This window comes from Schistocerca piceifrons, chromosome X (genome assembly GCF_021461385.2).
Source record: "Schistocerca piceifrons isolate TAMUIC-IGC-003096 chromosome X, iqSchPice1.1, whole genome shotgun sequence".
NCBI classification, from domain to species: domain Eukaryota; kingdom Metazoa; phylum Arthropoda; class Insecta; order Orthoptera; family Acrididae; genus Schistocerca; species Schistocerca piceifrons.
Window position 1 is genome coordinate 736,915,296 of NC_060149.1, and position 12,580 is coordinate 736,927,875.

General features: G+C 38.3%; 1 protein-coding gene across 1 annotated transcript in view; it reads right to left on the reverse strand.

Annotated features, from left to right (window-relative positions):
• Positions 1-12,580, reverse strand: part of LOC124722743 — a 297,887-nt gene that overhangs the window by 121,698 nt on the left and 163,609 nt on the right. Inside the window, exon 4 of the mRNA XM_047247884.1 lies at positions 10,700-10,886. Coding sequence (XP_047103840.1) covers positions 10,700-10,886 — 187 coding nt within the window. The remainder of the gene's footprint in view (positions 1-10,699; positions 10,887-12,580) is intronic.

A 12,580-nucleotide genomic window follows, 5' to 3' on the forward strand; every position in this document is an offset into this window, starting at 1 on the left:
GCTGATCCATTGCTTTCATGATGTCATGTCACAAGAATGCGAGTTGGGTTTTGCTTGACCAGTGTTTTCATAATTATTCATGTGTGTGACAAGCAGGTGGTCATTCAGTTCAAGACACCTTGTGTGTCTGAGCTCAGCATATGTTTCAAGATTCCACAAAAAGTTGATGTCAAAAATATTGGACGGTACTTTGATGGCTCACTTCTGCTACTCTACTTGGAGATGGGTGTCACTTGTGCATTCTTCTAATCCATGGACTCAGTTTTCTGTTGAAGGAATCTACAGGGTATTTTGGTTGAAGAGGAACTAAGTCAGTCACAAATTCTGAATAGAATCTGATATGGATTTGATCAAGTCCTGCAGCTGTGTTAAGTTTTAGTAGTTCCAACTGTTTCTCAATATCTCTGACAGAAACATATGTACCAATTATCTTCACAGTGGCACAAGAATTAAACAGGAGCAATTAGTATTCCTGGATTTCCTTACATATAAGGATGTTTGAAAGTACAGTTCACTATTCCTGCATTTGCTTCACTACGCTCGTATTTAGTTTTTGTATCATCCGTGAGTGCCTGGACATTAACATTGGTGCCATGGACAGCATTTACTTACCAGAATTTCTTTGGGTTTTGTGACAGTTTCTTGTCTGCTGTGACAAATACACCTCATCTGTTTTCCACTGGTCTACCCTTTTGACATACATTAAGATTTACCCCAGAAATTCTCCCTGCTGTCAGTCTCAGGTTTTAACCAGCTTTCTGTACCAAGGGCTATGTGAGCTTTACATCTTTTTAGTAGTACTTAAGACACTGGAACTTTGATGTGAAATATTCTGCATTTATCACTAGGATTTTCATAGTCTCATCCATGTGAAGCATTTCTTTGGGCCTTACAGTAATACTTTGGGGTCTCCTACAGCTATTATTGTTTGGAATGGATGGAGAGTCACCAAATCAAAGAATTCCTTGCATGCACCGAACACACAGTAAAAATCCTGAATAGCAGCTTTCGATATGTAGCACACACTTCACAACTTAACTTATCAAATAACCTTCAAAGTCTCTGTTACAATCCTGCCATTCAATTCAGAACCAGGCAGCCATGATCAGATTTGAGCAAAATGCTCCAAATTTTGAGTTCTGATGAAAGTCTGTAAGCAAGACTGGTCTTCCTGCCTGTGGCCAGAATGATTCAACAATGATCTCAGGGCCCACATGAAAGGTATAGTCTGCTCTGTTCCAATGTGCACCACACCCAGTTCCCTCCCTTCAACATACTCAATGTGTCATTGAGTGCACAAACTGATCCTTCCCATACTTTTCTGCAATTTCTCTAAGGAGTAACATTAATTGATAAAAGTTCAAACTGACTGATACAGGACACAGCAGGCTTTTCAACAGGTGCGATATGTGACACTGTCTCAATTTCAATTTCAGTGGCAGACAGCACCTGATACCTGTTGCTAAGGGGTATGGGTGTAGTACCTTGAGTACACCTTGTCACTGCCTCCCCTGTGCAAGGACCATAGACCTACCACTGACATGTCACTCATAGTTAAGTCAACTGGAGGTGATAGGTCATTTATTTCCTGGAGAGGAGACAGTGTCCACAAGAGATGATAATATTTTAGATACTTTTGCTATCTCTGGTATACCTCTCTTGGTAGCTCACCCAACACATTCATTAGCCACAGCCTCAAATCACTTGATGAGAACCAGGGTAGTTACAGTTGCTTATGGGTAGCAACTAACACATACCTTACCCAAGAACTAATTCATGGCAGAGCTGCATTGTTGCTGGTGCAATATTTTTATTAACAGTCAACAAACAACTATAAAACAGACTTCCTGATTCTATTTTCGTTTCTGGATCTGTTAACAATACAATGATTACAAGTTACCTTTAAGAATGAAACAATTAACACCCTAGAAAGTTATTTTCTGTTATAGTAAGAGAAAAACCTGGGATAAAAGTTACTGAGTCTCTGGAGGTGCTTGAAACTTCAAGTCTTTATGCTCAGTAGCAAACTCAAAAACAGTGGAAACTTACTGAACTGCCATTGAAAGGGGAACTAAATGGAACATAAAACGATATTTTTAATATGTACAGATACACACCATTACACTACAGCAGTAGACTTCAAAAGAGCAATGTTTATGTCACTATCCCCAACTTCCAAAAACTTCTTTAGAAAAAAAGTCGTCTACAACATGAGAAGGTGGAACTATATGACTAATTACTGAATCACCTACACTGCTATTAAAGGAAAACAATCTTCAAAACAAGATACTTTTGCCAAAATTTGTACAATACACAACTGTAGCTGATCACGGTGGATTTATTATGAAATACAGTATAAATGAGATCCATCAACTACTGAAAATTCTCAGACAAATTTCCTTATTGACACAGATATATAATGAAATTAAGGATGATGATTTAACCCTTTTGTGGCTGCTAGAGCCAAACATCCTATCTGCTTGGCCTGCCAACAATGATAAATGTATTGCCCACCTGACTCAGCCAAAGACCACTGCAGGTTGTGGCCACTGAAGGCTAATCTCACAGTCCAGCACACATAGAACCACTCTTCAACAATATTCTTTGTAAAATCAATATTGCACTGTATGGGCACTGTGGCTGCCATTAATTAACCACGAAAGAGTGTTTCAAAACAAGTCTATGCTTTCTGTTACAAATTTATTCTGGGCTGATAAAAGTTGTTTTCGGATAATGACATGAGCTTTTTATTTACAATTGGAAAACTCTGTAACTTAAGAATTACACTACCAATAAATGTGTTTATAATGTACTAAAATTTCATTGACAATGGACAAATATGTTTCAAGGTATATTATTTTAAAGCGACCAGTTCCTAGTGAAGACGCCAAATACTAGGGCATCTTTTGTTGAGCATGGCAGCGAGTATTGTTGAGAAACTGCATGTATTTTGTTGCATTGTTCACCTTTTAAAACACCTGATACATCAGTCCTGAAGAGTAACCTATGCCCTTTCAGATTATGTGTGTTTGTATTGTGAGTACATTGTATATTAGGAAGTGAAATTTCACATGTTTGCCAGTGCATGCCAATTGCTGTTATGCATGACAGTGAGTGTTGCTAAGACACTGCAAATAATTTGCTGTAGTGTTCACTTTATGAAAAATCTTATACTCCTGAAGAACAATCCATATTCTTTCAGATTATATATGTTTGTACAATGTGTACTTTTCAGGTTAGGAAATCAAATTTAATTTGCTTGGCTCATGGCTCCTTTTGCTGGTATGCATGGCAGCAAGTGTTGCTGAGGAACTTCATGTAGTGTGTTCCAATGTTCACTTTTTGCAAAATCTGGTATGTCAGTTCATTAGGACACTTCTTGCCCCCTCAGATTATATATGTTTGTGTGTTTTGGTTTGTGTAGGTTAGCAAATCAAATTGCATCTAATAGATTGTCTCTTAAGCTGAAAGGAACCAAGATCAGGTGAAAGTAGTTGTGCTTTCAGACAAGAAGAGCTGATAATGACAGCATTGGTGGGTACGTTAAAACACAGACAACATCGATTTGCTATTCTATAGTGCATGTTTATCTATTGTTCCCGCACCCAGGCATATGCCAGTGCCATTAACTATCAGGCCTTCCCACCTACTGGGTGTAAATCAATGCCTGTAGCCAGACATGTATGGCCAGAGCCGCGAAAGGGTTATGGTGACACTACTGCCAAAATGTGTAGAAAACACAAATGTCACTTCCAAATTATGTTCCTTGTGGCATTCACAATTTGAAAATACATAATAGTATCATAACTCATGCATGTGCCATGAACTATCAGTTAAAGTTAATGAGAAAAGAAGACAAACTGCACATTTCAATCATATGTAAAGTGTTAGGATCTATATGTTCAAAGCAAATTTTGCACATGGCCTCACTCATAAGCAAGGTAAATGACAGATGTCACCTTAATACAGTGTGATAAAGCTAAAACCGGTCGCATCAAATACATCCAAAATGATTACATATACACAGGTGTGTTTTTTCACTATTTGATAACAGACAGTGTTTCTAATGCCCGTAAGTAACTTTTAACATTTATAGCTGTCAAATTATAACACTAACATCTTTTACTTCTTCTGTGGCATCTGGAAGAGACTACAAAGAGGACTTCAGTGAAATAGCAGGTATGGAACTTAATCAAACAGTAACAAGATAACAGCTTTGCAAGGCACTATCCCACCATCAGAAAAAGAGGTACCACTTACAGGCAAACTCATTAGTCTGATCTGTTTTGTGTGTTTATTTGTGATTTCTACATCAACATACATACTTTGCAAACCACTGTGAAATTCACAGCAGAAAGTACATAGCATGGTACTATACAGGGTAAATCACCTAAAACTTGTACTCCAAAATTATCTAAATCGAAACTGCTATTGATGTGCAGTATTCACAGAATGGCTTGGTAGTTTGGGGCTCATGTTGTTAGCCAATCAACATACCATAACAATACTTAGAAAGCATATTTTTTGTGCAAACATACACTTTTGAAACAGAACAATGCCTACTGACATTAAAAAATTAAAGGCAGGGTAAATTATCATATTTTGAAAAGTTCACACACTGACACTTGTACAGTAATTGTGGTAGCACACACTAGAGAACAACACAAGTGCATATGCCAGTTATGTGGATTCTCACCACTAATGAGACAACTGATCACCACAGGCTGTGTTACAAATGTGCTTGCGTTTCAGTGGAGATGTCTGAGCAGGCTGCACTAATACGTCATTGTGTATCATTTGGTGTAGTTGGTATGTCCTTGGAGACAGTGTCTTTCAGCTTACCTCACAGAAAAAAGTTAACAGGTGTCAAATCTGGGGAATGGGCTGGCCAATGTACAGGCCCTCTGCATCCAATCCAATGAACTGGAAACAATTCGTGAAGACCTGCTGTAATATCTCGCGCACTACGGGCTGGACAGTCATCCTGTTGGAACCACAGGTTCCTCCTAGTCGTCAGAGTAATGTCTTCTGGCATTCATGGAAGATGGTCTGTTAGGAGGCTGCAATATTTGTGCTTGTTCAGTGTTCCGGCACCGAGCGAGGTGGCGCAGTGGTTGGCACACTGGACTCGCATTCGGGAGGACAACGGTTCAATCCCGTGTCCGGCCATCCTGATTTAGGTTTTTCGTGATTTCCCTAAATCGCTCCAGGCAAATGTCGGGATGGTTCTTTTGAAAGGGCATGGCCGACTTCCTTCCCCATCCTTCCCTAATCTGATGAGACTGATGACCTCGCTGTTTGGTCTCTTCCCCCAAACAATCCAATCCAATCCAATGTTCCGGCTATGAAATATGAGCCTATGAGCTGGTGGTTCACTATCCCACAGCACACATTTACACTCCATGGACGATGATGCTCCATGACATAGCCAACAGGGATTGTCAGCAGGTCAAGAATAAATGTTTCTGTGGTTCACCTGGGCATGATTGGTAAATGTGGCTTCACCGCTAAACAAAATACATGATACAGCTGGAGTATCATGTCTTAATGCCCATGTACAGAAGTTAACATGAGCCTCAATCATTTCCATGCAGCTCTTCATGGAGAGAGATGTGCTAGGGATGGAACCTATGTCGATGGGACCGAGCGAGGTGGCGCAGTGGTTAGCACACTGGACTCGCATTCGGGAGGACGACGGTTCAATCCCGTCTCCAGCCATCCTGATTTAGGTTTTCCGTGATTTCCCTAAATCGCTTCAGGCAAATGCTGGGATGGTTCCTTTGAAAGGGCACGGCCGATTTCCTTCCTAATCCTTCCCTAACGCGAGCATGAGCTCCGTCTCTAATGACCTCGTTGTCAATGGGACGTTAAACACTAACCACCACCACCCATGTCGATGGAGAACGTGTAGGACACTTTCCTGATTCATACCACTTCCTCATGTGACTATGTGGGAGCTAACACAGGGATCAACTACAACAGCAGCAGGAACATTAATTTCCCCCTCTTCTGTTCCTTCTGTTACATTGTCTATGTGTTACACGACCACTTTCACATAACTAGTTGGAGAGATTGATAAATAATTGCCGAGATGGTCAACGTCTATTGGTATACACTGCCATATACACCATACAAGAACAAATTTTATTCTTCCTACACCCTCCATGTACCATAAGCATGTTGGCTTTTTCTGCATTGGTAAGTCCAATCATCCACTCACGACCTACTACTTGGACTGCCACATGCTAACGCACTAGCAAGTAACGATGCACTCAAGGAACATCAAGGAACACAGAAGCACACTGTAAGCAAACATAGCAATATTGTACCTAGCAACCACACAGGTTGAATGGTACCAACAAGTGTTGGTGTGGAAACTTTTCAAAAGATGATATCTCATAAATGACTTGCACTTGAATCCTGCAACAAACATCACTGACATTCGAATTTACTCCAGTTTTAGTTTGTTAATGTCAGTAGACATTGTTCCTTTTAAAACAGTGTATGTTTTCACAAAAAATACGCTTTGTAAGTATTACAATCTGTTTATTGGCTTACAATATGAGCCCCCTGACTACCTATCCATTACGTGAAAACAGCATATGAATAGCCCTTTCTGCAAGTTTTAGATGATTCACCCTGTATATATGGATTTCTTCCTTTTTCTATAACCAATGGGGCTTAGGACAAAAAATAACTTAAATGCCTCTGTGCATGCTGCAGTTAGTCTAATCTTGCCTTTATGACCCATACATGAGTGATAAACAGTGAGATGAAGCACATTTCCAGATGCTTCATTTAATACTGTTTCTGGAGACTTTTTAAGAAGACTTTTGTTGGATAGCTGGCATGAACATTTCCATGGTGCTATCTCATGTGACACACAAACCTGTGACCTTTCATGTTGCCCTTCTTTGTATATATTCAGTATCTACTGTTAGTCCTACCTGGTATGGGTTACATGCACATGCACACAGTGATATTCTAAGATTTAACAAACAAGTGACTTGTAAGCAAGTCTCCTTTGTAGACAAGCTACATTTTCCCAATACCTTGCCAATGAACTGAGATCTGCCACCTGCCTTGTCTACATCTGGGCCTATGTAGGCCCATTCCATATAGTTTGTTAAACCCAGGTATTTGTATGAGTTACTTGATTCCAGCTGTGACTCACTGACACTGGTTTTTTTTTTTTTTTTTTTTTTTCATTATGTGAAGTACACAATTCCATTTAACATTTAATACATGTTTCCAATCCTTTTTTCTCCTCTTCATCATACATATTTCCATCATTTGCAAAACATCAGAGGTTGTTATTAATATCGTGTGCCAGGCCATTAACATACAAAATGAATAACAAGGTTCCATAAATACTCCCCTCAACGCACACCTGACATTACTTCTACTTCTGTCAATGATTCTCCACCGAAGATAACATGGTGTATCCTCCTCAACAAGAAATCCTCAATTCAGTCACAAATCTTGTTTGATACACCACATAACAGCACCTTTCTCAGTAATTGTTGGTCTGATGTTGAGTTAAATGCTTTTCAGATGTCAAGAAATCCTGCATCCACACAACTGCCTTCACCTGTGGCTTTTTGGACGTCATGTGGGAAAACTGCAAGTTGAATTTCAAATGATCTATGTTTCTGGAATTGTGATTACTCTTTTTTTCAATTATATCATCTAGATTACTTAATATATTTCTTTATTATTATGCTGTTTTGGCTACTGTCATAAGTGGAGCAAAAATTAGAACTTGTAAAACAAGCTTCAGTGATAGCATAGAAAATTTATGCCTAATTTGGTCAGATTAGACATAGGTTTCTGATACTGACACTGAACTGATACTGACACTGAACCTTACTGTGAAAGTTCTAGGAATTTATCTGATGATGCAGTAGGTAAAACACCATAATGCATAAAGAAATGCACAACATAATCTATATGGTTTTATCCACAAAATATCTACAATGATCACAGACATATACAGGAAATTTATTTCAGTTATTAATAAGGAGGTCATTCTGTCTGAGATACCTCACTACGTTCAAGCTTATAATACAAGGTGTCACAGGAGGAATGGTCAGTATTGACGGGTATGACAGGAATGCTCATTTGAAGGAAAGGACTTCCCCATTCCAAATGGTTTCTAAGGCGGAACACATATAATATACACACTTGTTTTCATGCTAGTGGTGCACATGTTTGTGACTTACCAATCCAACTTCCTTGACATTTTATTCTAGCCCAACCTGTTTGCTTTGGATGTCTTTGTCATTCAATTAGCCTACTGAATGTGCAATTGTCCATGGTGTGTTGTGAGTGAAGTAGTGCAAGGGACTGAGAATGTATCAGAGAGAAGCATCAGTTAACTGTGTTTGTACACATGCTGGCAAAAATACTACACATCTACACTAATTAAGAATATGCAGATATGATTTATATTTACAGCTTCTGTGATGGTGGTACTCCTGCTGCTGTCTAAGAATACTGTCAGAGCTTTCCAACAGATCGAATTCCTCATCATATAGTGTTCATCTGAGTTTTTAGCTCACTGACTGAAATGGGTATTTTCTCAAGTTACTATTTTTCTTCTAAACATGTAGTTCAACAATATGTGCAGGAATAGTAACAAATTGTTGAAATGGTGTAGCAAAGTCCTACTATCAGCACATAGTGACATTCTGCACGTGTCAATGTCCTACGAACGTGTGTATGGTGAACATTACTTGCACCCATTTCACATACAGCCTGTCCTCAATCTTCACATTGACTACATTGGTACATGAAGTTTGCCACTGGTTAAATGACAATAATCATTTGCTTCCGTTAATACTGTTCGCTGATGAAGCCACATTTGCACAGTATGGAATCAACAACACATGTAATAATCATTGATGGCAACAGGAAAATTCACACACTACAGTGGAAACCAATTTCTAAGTACATTTTTCAATCAATATTTGGTGCAGCATGATCAGTAACATACTGATAGGTCCTGTCATTTTCAAAGAGAGAATGACGGGACAGAATTATTTGCATTTCTTACAAAATTTGTTTGTTGAAACCTTGGGGACATGCCTTTGGCCACGTGAACTGCAATGTATTTCCAGCATGACGGTGTCCCTAGACATCTTATCAGAAATAAGAGAGGACATCTCAACCACACTTACTGCAATCTCTTGATTGGCCATGGTAATACAATTAACTGGCCACCAATACTGCCAGACCTTATGCTATTAGATTTTTGTTTATGTGGCTGGATGAAGTCCAAGGCATACAATCGAAGGGTGAATACACAAGATGAACTGCTTGGTCACATTATGGACACTGCTGTCCTCATTACGGAACATGCAAAGCCACTCAGACAAGCAACACAAGATGTTCTCCCAAGAGTGCACAAATGCACTGAAGATTACGGTGGGATGTATGAATATTTATTGTGAACTGTACAACAGCTGTAATGTGACACATATAACAACACTTAGAGGTGACTCTGTTAAAAATACGTATTTCGTAATTGATACTCTGTAAAAAGCGTGTTGTAATGTTTACTATATGCATGCATATATATGTAATCTTGATACCTTATTGAATAAAACAGAAAATAAATAGTAACATACATTACAAGTGTTCTATCTTGGAAACCATTTAGAATATGGCCTATCTCCACATGAAATTATTTGCTTCACATGAGAGTTCCTGGCATATGTCCAAGTACTGATTATTTGTCCCGTGACACCCCGTAAATTCGACGACAGACAGACATCAATTAGATAGAATGGTAGTTTCATTGATTAATATTTCCATCTGTGGGAGTGATTTCTTTGAATATTACACTAATTCTTCGGGACCTGCTACAGCTATACTTTAAGCTCATCACTGTCCACTGTTATTGTAGTGATCAGACTACTTACTTGTGTAACAATTCAGACATACTTTCATATTGTATACAGCTTTTGAAAAAGTGGCTACAGTTTTCATTAATAGTGAATGTCACCTGAAGTGTTTGATTAGTGGTGTGGCTGTATGATGAAAGGTATTCTCCTAGTGCTAAGTCCTCACAATACGTCTTTGAAAATGTAACAACAGAATAAAATATGATACTGACAAAGAACAGAAAATGATGAGAGAAATGCAGTCAATAATCAATCAGTGATTACACAGAATCCATGTCACATTAATTAGTGAGTGGTGTAACAAAAGGATTGTGCAAATATATATTTCATCTTTCTACTATCTACAATTCACTCCATTAACAGCATCATTCCAATGACTTTAAAAACCGGTTACAGCTCTCAAAATGGTGTCAAAAAAGTTGCTGTTATAATTTTGCAGCTACAAACATTAAAAATTACTCTTGTACGTCAGAAAATTTGCCATATTGCCTGCTATAACTTAGCAAAAACTGCACCTAAACTTATTTATTCATTCTGGATAAATAGTGTGTGACCAGTCTCATTCTGTAGAAGTATGAGTTTTGTATTTAGCTTGGTTTGTAACACCCTATACACTATGTTTCAAGACTTCAACAAGATTCCTATCACTTGAAAATGAATTCTAGTGACTAAAAATGATTTAGTATTTTATTCAAATGACAAAGATTGAAAACTGTGCAGAAAAGAAATGTTAACAGTAATATTAAAAAGCAGAATAAAATTTAAAAATATGTTTGACTTATTTAATTTCGCACTTCTTCAGCTGAAGGGCTTGGAGACAGTCTTGGCACAGAAGACATCATGGGAGATGGAGCAACAGCTTTTTCTGGGTGAATGAGTGGCATCCCCATTTGCATCGCTTCTGAGACTTCTTCCGGCTTCACTTCTATGTTATCTAGTCTTTTAAGATTTGGTAGAGCTCTCAGGACAGTTAACCGATAGCTGAAATTAAAACCAACTTAAAACTACACACAAAAACCGAATATTTAACATTACTCTAAGCTAATCACAATGAAGACACACTCAAGAAGGTTTGAAATTTGTGAGGAAACTGTGTTGTCGGAAAACTTACAATAGCTGAGAATGTAGAGTTCCAAATACACAGTATACCTGCATTCTTTACATTTCCTACGGCATTCAGTTTCTTTACCTTTCTTAAGACTTCTCTCACTATTAAGATTATTTACATTTGTAGCATAAAAATACTTTCTTTTTGTTGGGAAATTCATGGCATCTTGTTGCCAACATCTCTGTAATACATTAAAAACAAACTAATTCATCACAAATTGACATGCTATCTGCCAAACAGTTTTAGTTTAATTAGTTGCATGAGCATTACTTGTTAGTGGATCAGATGTGTCTCTTGTTAACTATACCAAATGCCTCATTCACTTTCAACGGCGAGACTCCCTCCCGTCACACACCTAATCTGCAACAGTGTACTTTATTGGTTATCATGTAGTGTGAAACAGTATAAAAAAGCTTCAGAGGTCAAGAATATATAATTCAATTGATTGCTCTTATCTATGGTCTGCAGAACCTTATGATAAAAGAGAGAAATCTGGATTTCACATACTAAATGCTACTAAAATCCATACAGATTTGATGAAGTAGCCGATTAGACTCAATATAAATCATCATATTTAAGTACTAAATGTATCCATAAACTAAAACTGTGTGTGCCACCATACTGGCGGGTGACCTCGAACGAGTTTCGCTCGGCCGCCGCTAGAGCTGGTCGGATCACGTTAGAATTTTAACTAAGCGCGATCCGCTACTAAAAATACCGGATGCGGTCGCCATGTTGGATTATCAGCGCGCTACTTCCTGCCGCGCCCAGTTTGCTGGCGCTTATCAGTTGGAACTTCCGCAGCACAGGCAGCTGCACACTCATTCGACTCGAGGCAGCCGCACTGAGCACACAGCCATGCCGTACAGGAGGAGAAGATATACAAGAAGATCAAGATTGCCTGTCTACAAGACTATGGATACATTTAGTCTTACTCCTAATAATGTAGCACAAGAAGAGCTACTAAATGAACCTATTACTTTTGTAGGAGCTAAGATTCATTTTTCTTGTACAACTACAGAGGTTGTAACGTAATAGTTGGTTAACTATTACTATTGTAAGGGGCAGTGATAAGCCTCAATATATTTTACATGTTGACTCCTAGACAATTAATCATCCACATAAACATCTAAGTCCTTAACATAGCTTCAACCATTATGAGGAAAACCTTTCTTTTAAAGCCTGTCATTAAGTCTGTGAAGAAAAGTTATGTCATCTGCATATAGCACAGCACTAGATCTAAAAAATATGGACAGGTCATTAATCACCATGAGCATTAGGAAATGGTAACGTGTTCTACACGAAATTTCTGAGCCAACATAGACAACTTGCTTACAGTTCATTAGAAAATATTTTAATAGACTGAGGCTGTTACCTCTAATTTCAAAGTCAATTTCTTCTCTAAGTGGTATGTTTTAAACATAGATCACAAAAAGTGACATGAGCAGCAACTTTGCCCTTGAAAACTTGAGGGGGTATCTGACTACAGAGTCTATGGCATCAAATGTTGACAGGTACTTCCTAAAACCATATTGTGCTCCAATAATTATTCCCATATTTTCAAAGC